The following is a 17,647-nucleotide window of genomic DNA, read 5'->3' on the forward strand; positions in this document are numbered from 1 at the left end:
CTTAGGTAGAAAGGCCAGTTTAGTCCGCAGCACCAATTTGGTCTGAAACAATGTGGTGCAAGGCAGTTAAACTGAAAAAGCTTCAAGCCAGCTTAAATGATAAGAAGGAGGAGAACAATCTTTAGAGTCAGGCGATGGAGGGCAAAACGGTGTTAAGGTTTAAAATAGGTAGACACAATAAAAGTAAAGACCAGACCTCACGGAGGCATAAAGGGAAACATGTGGACAAAACCTTAGAGGAAACAATACAAAAGATGATTTAAACAAAGACATCTGGTCCAGTAACAAAAAGGAAATGATGAAAGGACCTACAGGCAATATTTAACACTGCCCAAAGCAAGTCCTTGCTGGGTCAAAGGCAAAACAAACATTAACACATCTGACAGTTTGGCTTGCAAATGTTTCATGTTACAGGTGACAGTCCCAAGCCACAAACTTGTCTCATTGCCCGGCACACACAGAATTTGTGGAAGGACCCTTGCCTGCCAATTTAACATCCATCACTTCGAGAGACTGAATGCAGTCAACTGCTGCAACTGAAGATGCTATGTTATGATAGTTTGCCTGGTGCACTAATCACCCGTGGGTACATCCAGGTGCTTGAGCAGGTTTGTAGACTTGTAGTCCTAACAGAGGTGTTTGAAGAGCCACGTCTTCAGCCTCTTGCGGAGCTCAAGAAGTGAGGAGGAGGCTCTAATGTGTTGAGAGAGGCTGATCCATTTTTTTGGGTGCAATGTAGAACAACCATTTGCAATACAATGCAATAGGTCTTGCATTTGCTTGAGTTAGAGCTATTGGCATTGTAAATGCATAGCTGGACTTTTCTTGCCACCTAAATTGATCAACCCCAACACATAATTTGGTCCTTTCTGCCACACAATTCCAGTGGCCCTGAATATTACTAAAACACTTGCATTTACCTTCTTCCTCTATCTACAGTACAGCAAAAACGAAAATATTGCCAAAATGTATTATATTTGTTTATATTATTATTTATAACATTTGTGAGAAACATAGTCATGTAACCATATAGCCAGCCGCTAGAGAGCATAACCACATGAAAACAGAATGGCAGCACGTAATGCAGTGTAACTATACTAGCTGCGCTTGTGAATGGGGAGTCAGTGAAGTTTCTTGGGGTGCGTGCAAAGTGGTGAGGCATAGGTGGTTGGGCAGGAGTCTTGCTGTGGCATTTTGGATGGTCTGAAGTCCCTGTAGCAGTTGCTGGAGGTTCCGGCGTAGAGTGTATTGCCGTCGCTAAGTTCGCATGTGATAAGTCCTTGCGGGACGGTCCGTCTGGAGTTCTATGGGAGCCACTCGAAGATGTATCTGGCATGCGTAGGATGTGGAAGCAGGAGTTTCTCACTGTGTTGAATTGAGCCGTCATATTGAGTTTGTTGCCTAGTATGATCCCCAGATTTCTTGCGTGTTCAGTGGATGTTAGTCCTAGGTCCAACGGCCATCAGGTAGAGTTCCATGGGGAGGTCTTATTTCTGAACATCAGTACTTCTATCTTGTCGAAAAGGAGTTTCAAGCAGTTGGTTCTCATCCACTCTGCTACCACGGTCATGCAGATGGTCGAGTTGGTTCTGGTGGTGGTTGTATTGTCTGTCAGGGAGAGGACGAGTTGGGTGTTGTTGGCATAGCAGATGATGATGTCTTGGGGCCGCACGATGATGGCCGGATGCGGCTGAGGGATGATCCCTGGGGACTCTGCATCAGGCTCTTAGTCTCTGACGTACAGGGTGGCAATCTCACCTTTTCGGTTGTTCCTGTAGGGAAGGAGCAGATTAAATTTAGCGTGGACTTGGATGCCAATCTAGAGGAGTCTTCTAATGAGTGTTGTGGGAGACAGTGTTGAAACAGTGGAGAGGTCAAGTAGGATAAGAATCACTATTTCTCCTTGGTTAAGGATGATTCTGATGTTGTCAGTGGATATTATGAACGCTGTTTTGTTGCTATGGTTCTTTTTGAATCCTGATTGGTGTTGTCCAGCCGGTGGTGTTGTCCAGCCGGTGGTGAATCTCGAGTTGGGTTGGGAGTTGCTTGGCAATCTCAATCACTCTGGGTGAATATGGGAGCAGAGAGAAGGGTAAGACGTTTGCTCAGTAGATTCAGGTCGGCTGATACTTTCTTGAGCAGGGAGTTGACTTATGCATGTTTCCAGCGATCCAGGAATATGATGGAGGTGCTGATGATGTGGGTGAAAGCAGTGCTGATTGGTGGTACTCTCAGGTGGTAGAAGTGGTGCTGGCATAGATCTTTTGTGGCCCAACTGGGTGGCCCACAAGATTGTCACTGTCTTTTCTGGCAACAGTTGTCCGTTTGGTTAAGTGGCCATCTTGGTTGGAGATGGGTACGTGAGTTTGCTGGGGTCAGATTGGCATGCAAAGTTGCTGTAGATGTTTGTGATTTTACTGTGGAAGATGTTTGATAGGTTGTCGCAAAGTTCTTGGCAGGGGGTGATGTTGTTGAATGAGGGTGTGGTGAAGTCCTTGACAATCAAGAAGATCTCCTTGATGCTGATGGTAACATCCGAGAGCAGCCTTGTAGGTGGTTCTACTTGTAGTTTCCTAGTTGGCTCTCCATTTCCTGTCTGGCTGTTTACAGTGCCCATTAGCGTCCTCTATGTACCAGTTGGCCTGCTTTCTGGATCTTCTTTGCATGTTAGTTTTGATGCTTGCAAGGGAGTCTGCACAGTTCTAAATCCAGTTGCTGTCGCCCTTGTTGATGTTGCTGTGGGCTTGGGTTGATCCACGCTGAGGGCTCTTAGACAATCTGCTTCTGATATTTTTCATCCACGTGATATGTTGCATTCAGTGTGGCTCAGTTCTTCCAACTGTAATGTACTTAAAGTAACACTAACAATAATCATCGGGCATTTTCACTTTTGTTGGAAAATGGCCATCTCTGGAGGGTCACTCCAAACATTTTGCCTTTCTCCTCCTCTTTTCTGACCTCATTTATGTTGGCTCTAGGACTTGGAGCACTTTATCACTGCTAACCATTGCTAAAGTGAATGTGCTCTCCCCTCTAAAACAAGGTAGCACTGGCGTATCCCCAACTGACATGTTTAATGTACTTATTATTCCCTAGTAGTACAATACATGTACCAAGGGCATGTCAATTAAAATGCTACTAAAGGGCCTGCAGCACTCATTGTGCCACCGCCTTAAGTAGCCCTCTAACCATGACTCAGGCCTGCCAACGCAGAGGCTGTGTGTGCAGTTTACACTGTCATTTTATCCTGGCAAGGTAAACCTCTTGCCAGACCTAAATATTTGATTATTATACATATGTCACCCCTAAAGGGGCCCTACATAACGCAGAGGGAAGAGTGCAATGTACTTAAAAGGTAGGACGTGTACTTTTAAGCTTACCATGTCTTGGTAGTGAAAAATTCTCCAATTTGTTTTTCACTACTGCAAGGCCTATCTTTCCCACAGGTTAACACTGGGATTACCTTATTACACATTATAATTGTAAATTCCAATTGGGACAAGATACATATTTCGAGTTTGGTGTTTCTGAACTTGTAATTTAAAATCACAGGTGTTAATGTTCAGTGTTTTATAAAACGTGTGGTTACCAGGAAGTGTCCTGGCGCTAAGTCTATTACAGGAGTGCCGCCCAAAGAGAAATCAAATATGGAAAAGCCAGGTTTTTTGTTCTTTCCAGAAAGACAGGAGGTTGGGCATGGATCTTACATAGTGGGGGTGGAGATTCCATCTTTTTGTGGTATTGAAAACAAAGTTCCTACCTCCCCACTTGACCCGTTTATATTTGGGAATATCCAATTTTTTAGTTCCCAAGGAGCATAGACTCTGACTAAGTTGATATCATTTGAATTTATGCCTGAGATACTCTGGGCCAGTGTGATGCAATGCTTTGTAGGCTGTACATAGTGCCTTAAAATGAATTAGTTCCCTACTGGGAAGCCAATGCAGTGCCTGGATTGCTGGAGAAGTGGATTTCAATTTGTGGATCACTGACAGGAGACTAGCAGCAGGTTTTTGGAGCATTTGAAGTTTATTTAAATGCTGCTGTAGCAAACCAAGATCGATGCCATTACAATAATCCAGTTTTGAGAGCACCAGAGCAATTACTATCATTTTCTGGGCCTCAAAGAGCACGAAAGGAAGATTCTTTTTTTTTTGTTGTTTTAAACAATTTCAGTGTACAAAAAGTAGAAGAGGTAACTGCACTAACCTGGTCTCCAAAGGAGAGTTTATTGTCCATTAGAATTACTAGGTTCTTGGCCTTGTTCACCGGTACGGGCATATTTCCCAGGTCCTCTGGCCATCTGTGTGGCGTCTACAAGGAGGGCCGGTTCTCAAATATAATCACCTCTGTCTTCTCAGAATTTAATTTAAGACAGTTTTTATTCATCCAATGACTAACTACCAACATGCAGTCATGGAACCTGGATCCTGTGCTCTTGTCGTTATTTGTAATAGCTACTACACTTTGCGTGTCGTCTGCATAAAAAGTTAAAGAAAAGCCAAATGATCTAATCAGGGTGGTCAAGTCAGAGACATACACGTTAAATAATGTAGGACTAAGAGTGGACCTTCAAGGGTCCCCACACAGTAGTGAAAAGAATTCTGGCACGAAATGACCCAGAGCCACCATCTGCTCCCGATCTAAGAGAGAAGATCGAAGAAGGGCCAGAGCAGTCCCTCCAATTCCGATCACTATGAGTCGGCCAACCAGCAGTTCATGATGGACGGTGTTAAATGCTGCAGATAGGTCAAGTAGGACGAGTGCTGCACTTCTTCTTTCATCCAAGGCAGCTCTTATCTCCTTCAGTTGTTTTGACGAGAGCAGTCTCAGTGCTATGCCCACTGTGAAAGCCGAATTGGGTAGAATATATTATGTGATTACTATCAATAAAGTGTGCAAGCTGCTGATTCATTGCTTTTTCTAATGTAGTGGGAGATGAGAAATGGACATGTAGTTGTTGGTTTTAGCTGGATTTAGACTGGGATTCTTTAATAGAGGCAGAAGAGAGGCCATCTTACATAGTTTGGGGAAGTAGACTGTGTTAAATATGGAATTGAAAATGGGTGTAAGACTGGAGGCAATTATATCTGGAGGGGGGGTTGGGGAAGAGGGGTAATAGATTAGCCAGCCCTTGAACGATTAAGAATTTGTAAGTTCAATATTGAAAGAAAGTGCTTTGCACCATTGGGAGGACAAAGGACTGAAGCTGACTTGAAAGTGATCACGATAGATAACCTTCAGCCCTCACACCCAGTTTAAACGGTCTATCCAGTCTGTGGTAGGAGTAGCCAGGAGGGAAGGCATCCATTGATTTAGGCCTGGAGGTGGGGTCAGCACACATTTCAGTGACAAATACAATGTCCACGTGATAATTATCTATAAACAGGGTAAATTTGGATGTGTTGCATTAAGGATCTCACATTGATCAGTGTGCAATAAATTGTGTCCCAAGTGGTATTGACCTTTGCTTTAACTAAAGATTTAGAGGCTTTCATGGTTTCTTTAGCATTTAGTGAGCCTGTATTGGCAAGATTCAAACGAGGACAACTTACTGAAGTACTGGTCCTGTTAAGAGCATGGAACTCATTAAGAGAAAAGCTTCTTATTCTCGAGTGTGTTGACATCGCACCAGCATAGTGGCTGATGCTCGGCGCGATCTGGACGCAGAAGGGTGCAGACAGGCTTTCCTTTCGTACGCCTGCTGTGCAGACGCATTCTGTGACACTAAGTATCCACGACAAGGCGGCAGCGTGTCCATAGGCCGGTGGTTATGCCGATTGAGAGAAAAACAGGTGGGCAACAAAAAGATCTAACCAGGGTCCAGCAACCCCGCAGGCTGTTCACAGGCTCCACAGTGAGGGACTGTTACTGGAAAAAGGAAATAAATTAACTAAACACTATGAAATTAAAATCATAAAATGAGTAAAATGAGTGCAAGCACCCTTTCAATATGGCGCCCGTAATGCTAGGAGCCATGTAACTCTGTAAAACCAGAAGCGAGCGTGCTCTACAAGGAAATCAAAATAGACGTGTGCAGACCTGAACAGCAGGAATACATGGATGCATTCTATGGTGCTTTAAGTATCCCAGACAAGAAGGGGGGCATGTCCATAGGCCATCGCTAAGCCGATTTAGATCAAAACAGGTGGGTAACAAAAAGATCTAAGCAGGGTCTGGCAACCGGCAGGCCCTTTACAGGTTCTCCTGTGAGGGACTGATACTGGAAAAAGAAACTTAATTAACTAAAAAGTGTGAAATTCAAATTATAAAATGTGTAAAATGAGTGCAAGCACCCTTCATTACAATGTCCACAATGCTAGGAGCCAGGCACCTCCATAAAGCCAGCAGCGAGCATGCTGTAAAAGGAAATCAAAATGGGCGTGTGCAGACCTGAATAGCATATGGTTACTAGAGATTTTAAGTTGTGAGTCTAAAAATGCCTCTTTTATAAAGGGGGTATTCTTCTTACTTAGACCATTCTGTGCATTATGCCCGTCTCCAATACACGTATGGGGCAGGTGACATCTGGGCATTGTGCTATCACTCTAGACAGCCACACACAAAGGGAGCTAAGGTGAGCCTGATGGGCCATTTACTTCCTGATGGCCCATCATCATCCAGCCCTTCCTGGGCTGGATAGGAGGGAGGAGCCGACACTTGCACCTGAAAAGGGCTGTGCCCGTCTCCAAACAAAGAGCTGAATGCCCCCTGTAGTGAGAATGAAGCTAGAGCAGGAAGGGGAGGGATCTTGTACATTTCAAATTTGGAGTCTCATCCAATTCAAATAGGCACAAATGGGTATAAGTACTGAACCCCTGACAACACCAACTCTGTGCACTCCTGAACCTGTGACTACTCTGCAAGGAAGAAAAACAGCTGTACTGAAAGGACTGCTACTCTGTTTGCAATTCTGTCCTGCCAAGTAGTGGCACCCTAGTCCTGGGCCCTTGGAAGTGGCCCTAGGGGTTTGTGCCATTTGAACTCATGCATCCTCTGCTGCGAGAGCAGAATCGACACATCAACGCTGTTGCAGGTACCAGATCTGCACATCACACTATGAAGCACTGCATCGCACTTAGAACCACCGCCCTGGAACCAACGTTTAGCCGCCACTGCGATGAGAAGGTAGACGCATTGCATCTACAGTGTGGACAAACCTAGCCTATCGCATGCTGAACCTCTGCACTTCGGAGCTGACACTTCACTCAGGCAAAAGATGTTTTGTTGCAAATGCCTGGAAAAATTCAATGTAACACCTCCACTGTGTGGGGATCACAAACACATTTCGTGCTGCCACAAGGACTTAGGTACTTTTGCTCAGAAGGCCCTGCGTGGCTTCTGTATGCAGCCTGCGCTCCATTCCGGGCAGCCTGAACTCCTGACTTTGTCCCGGTCCAGCACGACCAATTATCCCTTGCTGCTATTTGTTTCTAAGCACTATTTTTGCATTTAATTTGTAAAAATGCATATCGCGACTTCTAATGGATGGATTTTTATAATTTTGGTCTTGTTTTAATTATCAATTTATAATCTATTTTTCTAACCCGGTGCGGAGTCTTTTGTGGCGTTTTCACTGTTATTGTTTAATTATTGCATAAATACTTTACATGTTGCATCTTAAATTAAGCCTGACTGCTCTGTGTCAAGCTACCAGGGGGTGAGCACAAGTTAATTTAGAATGTGTTTGTGACTTATCCTTACTAGGATTGTGATTCTTACTTGGATGGGGTATATACCTCTGCCAACCAGAAACCCAATTTCTAACAACTTTCTTACAATTTACAGCATTTTTTTAAGTGGAAACATTCTGCTGTAATAACGGATTCCTTTCAGCCGTGCAGGCAGCAGGTCTATCCGAATAGTTCTGAGCACAATTATATTCAACAAGAATGCATATGTTTAAGTTTTCTACGCATTCTGATTTATGAACACGTGTTTATACAATCATTTTTCTGGTTGTACTGGAGTATTTCAGCTTTGTGGTGGCTATGAAGAAAGTCTGTCACATATGGCCCACACTCTGTTCTCAGTGAGCAGCAAAAAACTGACATAACAGCTGTTTAATATGATTATGGTAACCACCTGTCATGATGTTTTTCTACTGTTTCATCTACATATTTTGGTTAGACTAGTTAAAATACCTAGTGCGTTTTGTTTCTGGATTAGACCCTTGTTACATTCATGTTGTAGTCACCCACTAACTGTATAAATAAGGTATAGGCTTAACTATATGAAATATTTTAGAGTGTTAGAACATTCATCTCTAGAAAGGGTGAAAAACAGATTATTGTTTTTCTTTACTAGCATTACTGATTTTGCATTTATAATTACCAGTTTGACTAATGCAGCAAGACTTTAATTTACTATCAAAGATTTTTAACAATAATATTTTGATCGGATTCCCATGGCATAAGCTTTGAATGGCCCATGCAGAGGTTTCACTACCAGGAATGGTTGCAAAAAACAAGACTCACTAGATATTCTTAAACTGCTAACCTCGGACACCATGCATTGTCTCAGAGTGTACAGCTGCTTGGAGTTCTGCTGCTCCTCCTGAGTGAAGAAACAGCTTTCGGACAGCCCAAAACAGCAAGGTGTTGGCCTGATGGCAGACAGAAACATAACTGGCAGGACCACATGTGTATACAGGGCTACCAACATATTATAAAGATGTTTTGTCTGAAATCAGCAGCATAGTGTATCTTGGGGGAATAGGTTATGTAAAGAAGGAGTTTCTTTTTTTACAACAAAATCTATGTGCAATAGTTTTCTATACTTCTGGAAAAAGCAAACGTGAAATGTATTAAAGATTTCTTATGGACTGACTATTTAACAGGCCTGAATACCAATGGAATCTGTGTATTTTATTGCTTTGATGTCTATTTTATTTAATTAATAACTCATTGGCGTTTGCCATATTATGTCTATTAATACTTACATCACTCGCAAAAAGAAACATCGGCTAGTGTATTTTCTTTTTTTTTCCGAACATTACTAGAGCTTTAAACTTTAATTAAATTTGGTTGAGGCTAGGGCATCAAACGTTTGCCGCACACCAGACAGAACCACTCACTGACTAGCTACTCAGCATCGGCCATATATGAAATAGATACTTTTCTCAATTGGCTTGTCTGGTTCTGTCGTGTTGGCTCTCATTATATTAATGAGACTGCTGGTTTCAGGCGGCAGCACCACTAGGTTGTGGGGAACTAAGTCCAATTCCACACCGTATGACAACTGTCAGCCTAACCCTTCGGTGATTTGTGGCAGACCTGCACATACAATTCTGGTCTCTCAGGGGAAATCTTGTTTAACAGATCTCACCCTTTTCTCTCAGTTACATTTGTCTCACACATGCAAAGACAAAGAGAAGCAGGAATTGATTCAAAATATTTTATTGAATCAACTGCATTCCAGATAAAATGGCATGTACTTCAATATTAGAATAATAAAACATAGTAATGGCAATGCCGTGACAAAGAAAGCGAAACATTAGAAAAGTCCCATCAAGGTGTGACAATGCTATGTGTTGGCACTCTTACCTACGCTAGAGCAGTGTTAGCCCTAATCCGCCCCTGGGGATCCCTAGGAAGACACCATACCTGAATATGGTAGCAGCGAAGAGAGCAGTTGGTCTACTGAGAGTCCTCTACCATGTAAGCGGAAAAGACGCAGACAGATGCAATGAAGCAACAGCTTGCTGTGGCAATTTTCTGGCTGGAACTCTCCCTCTAATGTATAGGGGGAAGAGGGATGCTTTATAATAAAACAGTCGGTGTTCTCAAAAAACTGCCCTAATGTAAGAACACATATGCTTCTCATGAAGTGGCAAAGACTGTGGTTTCCACTTTGTACTGACAACAATATCGGGTACAGCCTTTGAGCAGAGCACAGAACGAGAATGTCAGACTAAAAAGAATGAGAACAGATTCTGAGCCAAAAGCGTATGTGATAAAGGGAATAAAAACATCACCGCAGAATGAAGCCTCTGCTCGGGAAATAAGATGAAAAATAAAAATGAATTGTTGGTAAGCTAAAAGGCACAGGCTGTAGGCCTAGGCCTAAAATAACGTGCCCATAAAAGCTACTAAAATAGCCTCATGACAGTTCCTTACACTTCTACCAAAATTCAAGCAAATAACTGGCTATTAAAGAAAATAAAGATCTCTCTAAAAGTGCCCTAAAGGAGTTGACTGAGCAGTGCAAAGCACTACAAATAAGTAATACTAAACCAACCAACAAAAAAATCCAATTGGCTTCCTGTCACAAGGAGAACCAGGTGGAAGCACCTGAAAATGACAGAAAGAAACAAATATGATCAAGTATATGTTCTTAAAGGATCAAATTCCTGTTTCATTTGTTGAAAAAAATGTCAACTTCTATTTTTTTTTTTTTTTTTAAATGAGAATAGGGTTAGATAGTGGGCAAAGCAAAACACTGCATGAGCAAGTGTGACATGATGACAAGAGAAGAGGATTCCTCATTGACAACCTGTAATTAGCTATGTATGCAATGGATTATGTTTTCAGGTATTTTACTATATCTATTCTAGCAATCTTAGCATAAAAGACAAAACATACAATCAAGCAAGCATATACTACATTCTGCGCGCACACTCAAATATTCTTCACTACTGTATTGCAATACGCAAACAGCACATCCTTAAAAAATAATTTTAAAAAAAGGAGGGCAACTGCATAATAAAGTAAACAAAAATGAATAAATTATAGTACTATGTAAATCAGATGTGTTGGTGTTATGGAGACTCACCTCAATCACACTAGTCATTTCACTGCGCTGAACCTCCAATTGGTTCTGTAGCTCCGTTTGATTCTCCAGCAACTGCAAGCCATATTGGGCTGCCCGTATCCGCTCCTCTTCAACATCTTTGAGCTGCTTCTTGAGCTTTAATATCATATCAGAATCTTCCATATTTTTGACTTTCAAAAATGCCTAAATTTACACACAAAAAAAACATTTTTTTTAAATTACATTTATCTTGCGTTTCTTGTTGAATCAAATCTAGTCATGCTGCATAATTAACTTTCTACATTGTTTCAACGCAATGGTCATCATCCTCATGGAGGGTATAGAATAAAGAAGGAGAAACTTAGGTCATGTGGCAAACATAAAGCTTGAGACCCTTCCAGAAAGTGAGGCAGAGATGAAGTTGACTCAGATAACTAGGTAATTGTGTACAGGCTTTTGCAGTCCACGCAAACCATGTCCTATCACAGCCTATTTTAACTATGCTTTTTTATTTTATTTTTTAAAGCAAAGACTTCACTCAGGTGCATGGCAATCTAGTGTGTCAGCAAAATAGGCAAAAGCATTTTATACAAACATCTGAGGGCTAGGTTATTTCCCTTAAAGGTCTATCCTATGCCTTACAGGTGAGACAATGAAAGAACATATTAATTTCATGAAGCGATTACACTTCTTCTGACCAGAGGTCAGCCATGCTCCAGACTTTCCGAATTTCAAAGACTGAACCTTTTGATCAAACTTCATACACTGGTAGCAGTAATCTAAAAAGTTGACAATTGATGTGCCTATGGTTAATGCACTGAAATGAAAAGAGGTTAAAGGAGGGATCCTTTTAAACCTACCTAAAATAAGGAATCTGTTTTACACAGCTTCATTAGTATGAGTAATCAATAAAAGTTTTATTTAATTTCAATCCTAAAATCCTGAGGAAAACAAGAGGCCATCTGAAGAATCAACATATCTATGAGATAAATTAAACAATGTTTGTGCTAATATAGAACCTTGTTTAAGATCTAAACTAGTTTTTCTCTTGCTTGTTAAAGTACCCCTTGTGTTCTGGTGAACTATCACCCTGGTGTCTATGTGAAATTCCCTAATGAAATGAGTAGTTTAGTGCTCCAACGTATCCTACAACCGCTGGACGCCGACCCAGTCAAAGCTTGCAGTGAAGTGAACACAGCTTTTGACCCTTCATCGCTAATGCTTTACATGGACAAAGATTTAAAGTTACAGAGAGCAAACAGTTATTTATAGACCATGCTATTAAATCAATTAGTATTGTCTTTGCCAAGAGCATACTTTCCTTGACTAGTAAGCAGAAATTTGCCAGTAGATTTGTTGCCTTCTTTGTATACTGGTCCTAATATGCTACTCTTCCACAATGCTGGCATAAGCCTGTTAAGAAAGATATTTAAACATAATTTGCATTAGTAACAAGCTCCCATTAAGTTTAATCAAGGCAACTGGGATTCCGTTTGTCCCTTGCATCCTAGAACTGTTTTCCGTTCTGACAAATTTTACGAAATACATGACAGACCTGTTGAAATCCCATCCAGTCACCGCTTCTACTTATCTGCCATTTTGTAGGGGCTCCATCTACAGAGTCAGTGTGTATCTATTTTTTTAGCTACTGATTCCTTCTTGGGAAAGTTCAACCACAGACTCACTAGCTCCCAGAATTTCTTGGTATCTTAGATTTAGCATGTCCCATATTGCTAAAATGTGTTTTCCTTAGCATTACTCATAATATATATTCATGCTGATGCAACTCTTAACAAGAGTTGTGTCCCAGGACAAAAGTTTCACACTTTTGATAAAATTGGATATTTTGCAGTCAGCATTAAGCCAAGATTTGGTGGCATTAAAATAATACCAAACAATTGACACAACGTATCTTCTTAGTTCATGTTAACTACCCTAAAAATGTTGCTCAAAGGTTTAACAACCTTGGGATTTCTGATTCAGTTTGTTTAATGCCCCACATATCAGAATACTCCAGTCCCCTCGTTAGGTCTTAAACAAGGATGTAAACTAGCAACAACATTACCAAAAACAGATGTTGCAGATAGAAAGACTGAACTACAGAAGATTCCTTCCCAACCGTGAGAGCATGCTGGAGTCTACACAGACAACCCAATTATTGTGGACAAGAACACTGGAGGCCTCCAGCAATTATTATAAATGTGCCCACTCACATAGTTAATGGGAGGCTTAAAACACTCAACTATAGTTGCATTCCTTCACTTTTGTTTCCAGCAACATGCGCTTTTGGGCTACTGCAGGCAGGTGGCATAGTGCTGATCTTCTGTGAAAAAAATATCATCCTTGTACCTTGGATGAGAAGAATATAGTTAATTTAATAATGGTTTGCCAGTCTCATAAAAAATAAGAAAAAAAACGTACTTTACACAAATATACTTAGATGATAACTTAAGACCTACAACACCAATAGTACAAACAACAATGTCAACCACGGATACTAGCCAGCAACCACTTAGAGATGAAAAACCAAAACAAAACATCTGAAAATCCACTTCTGTTGTTTGTCCAATAATAGGCACAGTACAGATATCAAGTACTATAATAACAACACATCAGCAGTAGCCCTTACATGGTGGGCAATTCAACAGGGTGAGCAGTTCAACAGGGTGGGCAGGCACCACCACTAAACTTAACATATAATCCTGACTTTTACCTCAACATGCAGAAAATAAACACTAATAGAAAATCTGGGCAGGCCCCAAAATACAGTGAGATTTCCCTGGAAAGAGTAGTCTCACAGTCTTTCCACTAGAATCATTGCCACTCAGCGTGTGATCCTGTGGGCTAACTGGAAACTGTGGAACACAGAGTCATGGTAAACACCTCCCCACGAGGGCAATATTTTGTGCTCTAGGGAAATTGCCTTTTTTTCTCTACCCCAAACCAATAACACGCCAACCCACACATAATAACCCCCTCCACCACCATTTGTGACAAAGAGTAGGAGCATTCAGTACAAATCCAAAAGCTGTCAGTAGCTTTGTGATTATAAGTCCTAGACTGGAAATTACCTCTGTGGTTGATGAGTAAATAGTAACCACTCATAGTCTAGTCACCAAATTGTAGTACAATGTTAAAGTAATAGCCCTTGGAACAAGCAGAAGTGCTATTTAATCTCGGGTGTCCAATTTTACAAAGCTGTTTGGTGTTGGGCAAATCATACTCTGTGTCTTTGTCCCCTGGTCTGTCACTGTGTGCACTTTGAAAGAGGTGAAAAAGTAGAAATAAACACGAAGTGAAAATTCCCAGGACCTGCCCGAGCACAGTTTTCATTTAGGGTTCTTTCACTACAGGTGCCCATGTAACCTATTAGCATTTCTCAAGGTGAATGTGCTTCTGAAGCTGCAGTGTGCAGTACCCCTTCTGTGCTGTAGCTCCTTCATTCCACGCATGAAACTTTTACAGCCCCTAACAGGACAATAACAGGTCTAAAAAAATTCTACTTGCTATGGCAAATCAATTTTTTTCAGGGCGAGCAAGTTTTCAAGACTACTGGCCTGACCGTGCGAGGGAGCTCAACCGCAGGGCTTATTTTATCCGGCCTACTGCATGTAATGCAGCTTGAAGCTCTGGTGGTGCAGAATGTTGACACCTTCAAGAATGTTAAAAGTGGGAAAGAACAGGTGTCCTGATATGCTGATTGCAGCGCTGGCTCGGACTGCTATGTCCATGTTAGAATCAGCCAATCAGATGGCAGTACACACTTGTGCTTTCCTTCAAGGATATAGTGTGCTTTACCACTGCATGTTTGCATGCTACCCATTGGATGATTACAATCAGCCAAGAGAGGATATAAAGTGTGAGAAGCTTTGCCAGCCCCTGTGTACAGTGCTTGAATGTGGCAGTGCTAAAGTGGTTGGACAATGTGCCCTAAGTAGGGACCATCTTGGTCTTCAGCTGCAGTTATCATTAATATCATCACAGGATTCTACCAGAAAGGAACTGCAGCCAAGATGGAGGTGGTTCTTAGTAGTACTGCAACGAGAACGCCTGCTCCGGTCTGTTTACGTTGGGAATTCTGAGTGGTGCAAGCAATTGAATAGTCCAAAACTTGGACTTGTGGCTCAGGAGGCATTGAAATCCTTGTTTCCTCCAAAACGATGTTCAGCTCTAGCACTCTCTTGAAAAATCTACCTGTCCACCCTCTATAGCCAGTCAGATTTTATAAGGGCAAGCTATTTTTAGGGCCTACTGGTCTATTCTGGCGAGAGAGCTCAAGCCGAAAAACAACAAGTGTTAGTTCATTCACCTGTGCGAAGACAGAGGTCAAATGACACTGCACGTCTTCTTACAAATGCCTGCTAATTTTATGCTGGAGATGGGTGTTTAATATGCTTTTTCTGATTGCAAAGTTAGAGGATTTTGTTAAGTGAACTGTCTGACAATCGTGCAAGGGGACCGGAGGTGTGAAACAAAAGGCTGGAAGGTGTCATGTTTTCCAGCACATAATATGTGAACAGCTTGTAAATCCACATTAAAAAGATTTCACAATATATCAGAAGTTATTTTTTTTGCAATTCAGAAGTGTGATTAAAACAGATTTTAAAAAGAGTAAAGCAAATCAGAACACTTTAATTGATGATGTTCAAATGATAAGTATTTGTTGAAACTGTGTTTCCAAACATTATCGTTTGTACGCTCTATATTTTTATCAATAAATCTGCAAGTCAGTAGGAAATTTTGTAGCCATTTCAATGGCCAGTGAGTGCCCTGTCTGTAAATGACACAGCACTACCACATCATGCCTTAGTAATATATTAAAAGTAAGCATACCTAAACATGGATTGAGTGTAGGAAGCTGGTCTGGCGTGTGGTGGACACCTATGGTGTTATCACTTTATACCAGGTTCAGGTATCCCCTACGAGTGAAAAGTAGGCAGTGTCTAGGAAGCTAGGGCTCTTCAGAGGAAGATGTGGATGAGCAGCAAGTACTTATCTAGGAGACATGTAAAGCTTATGCAATACCACTATAGTCACACAGCAACTTATCACACATGAACGAAACACACAGTGTTACAAAAATAAAGGTACTTTATTATAGTAGCACAACACTAGAGTGCTTATAAGCAATATATATATACACACACATATATACACACACACACAATAGTAATCAGTAAATTGCATAGAAACAACAAGAATTGGCAATACTTCGTGAAAGTAATGAGAAACCTAGGGGAGGGCCAAACCATATAGTAAGAAAGTGGAATGCGAGATTAAGTCCCCCACCCAAGGATGTGGAGTTATTAAAGGGGAGCTACAGGAACTAGGAACCCCAGGAGGTGAGTACCAGAGTGATAACCAGCGACTAGGCGAGCAGAGGTGAGTACCTGGTTTTCCCGAGAACTAACAGGAGGACTTAGATAGGATTTTACAAGAACAGGACCAGACAAGCACAAACCAAAAGGTGGATTCTGGTAGAAGAGGACCTGCAAAAGAAGGGGACAGAGTCCAGCCCACGATGGGAATGTCCAGTGGGGGCAGGAGCCACTACCCACCCTTCTGTGGATGCAGAACAAGGTCGACGAGGGGAGAAGAAGCCCAGCTGTGGAGCCCAGAAGCTGAAGAGGAGTCCTTGGAGCGGTGCACCTGGTGTCCCACGTCGGCTGTTGGGTGACAGATGGTCAATGGTGCAGAAGAACCACCAACAAGCCTTGGCAAATGCAAGAGGAGCAAAAGAAGAGTTGCAAGGCTGAAAAGGGCCTGCAAGACTCTGGGGACAGAAGCAGTTGCAGCCCCACAGGCAATCCACAGGCAGCAGGCACAGTAAGTCGCAGTGAGGCCCAGCCAGCATACCTGAAGTGGAGTCCCGCATCGCTGGAGCAGCAGAGAGGAGACTGTGCTTTGCTGGAAGAAGTGCTGGTGGGCGGGGCTACGCTGAGCCTGAAGGTCCCTTGTAGCAGGAGCAAACAAGCCTTGGTAGCTGCAAGAGTAGCAGTGCACAGGGGTACTGTCCTGTAAGGAAAGGTAAGGGCTACCGTCTCCCAAGTTGGATAGCTGGCAGAGAGGATCAAGGAGTCCACTTCAAACCACCACCTGTGATGCAGGATCCATGCGGTTCCAGAGGAGAGCAGATCCATGCAGCCGGTCCTCGTTGCAGTTGCTGCCTGCAGATGCAGGGGAGTGACTCCTTCATTCCAAGGGAGATTCTTGTTTCTTGGTGCAGGGTGAAGACTTGCCAAACTCAGAGAATGCACAGCCTGGGAAATGTTGCAGTTGCTAGAAGGAGCCGGAGAAACAATGTTGCAAAGCGGAGTCATCGCTGAAGTTGCAGATTGTCGATTCCTGAAGAGACCAGTAGTGGTTCCAGTGGCCAGAAGATGAGGTAATGCGGAAGAGTCCCCTCACTTACCAAGTCCAGTGCAATGGAGCTGGAGTTCATAGGGGCACCTCTGCTCATGTAAGGATGCCCTCACATACAGGGACCTGCACCCTGCCCTCTGGGCTAGAAGGGCCTACCATAGGGGTGACTTACTGTGACCTGTAGTGAAAGGGTGCATGCACCTTCTCACGCAGTCTGAAATGGCAGGCCTGCAGACGCATTTTGCTAGGGCTCCCATGGGTGGCACAATACATGCTTCAAGCGATGGGGAACCCCTGGTGCCTCAATGCCCTGGGTACCTAAATACCATATACTAGGGACATATAAGGGGGCACCAGTATGCCAATTGTGGGGTGTGCAAAGTCCTAGGCAACCAAATTTAGAAGGAGAGAGCACAATCACTGTGGTCCTGGTTAGCAGGATCCAAGTGAAAACAGTCTAAGCATACTGATAGCAGGCAAAAAGTGGGGGTAACCATGCCGAAAAGAGAGAACTTTCCTGCCCTGAAAAACA

At 42.5% G+C, this 17,647-nt stretch overlaps 1 protein-coding gene across 1 annotated transcript in view; it reads right to left on the bottom strand.

The window, feature by feature from the left end:
• The window catches only part of SPDL1 (spindle apparatus coiled-coil protein 1), a 210,834-nt gene that overhangs the window by 127,822 nt on the left and 65,365 nt on the right, over positions 1-17,647 (bottom strand). The window contains exon 3 of the mRNA XM_069201714.1: positions 10,774-10,956. Within this exon, the coding sequence (XP_069057815.1) occupies positions 10,774-10,935 (162 nt within the window). The 5' untranslated portion in view covers positions 10,936-10,956. The remainder of the gene's footprint in view (positions 1-10,773; positions 10,957-17,647) is intronic.

The sequence above is a fragment of the Pleurodeles waltl genome, chromosome 7 (genome assembly GCF_031143425.1).
Source record: "Pleurodeles waltl isolate 20211129_DDA chromosome 7, aPleWal1.hap1.20221129, whole genome shotgun sequence".
NCBI classification, from domain to species: domain Eukaryota; kingdom Metazoa; phylum Chordata; class Amphibia; order Caudata; family Salamandridae; genus Pleurodeles; species Pleurodeles waltl.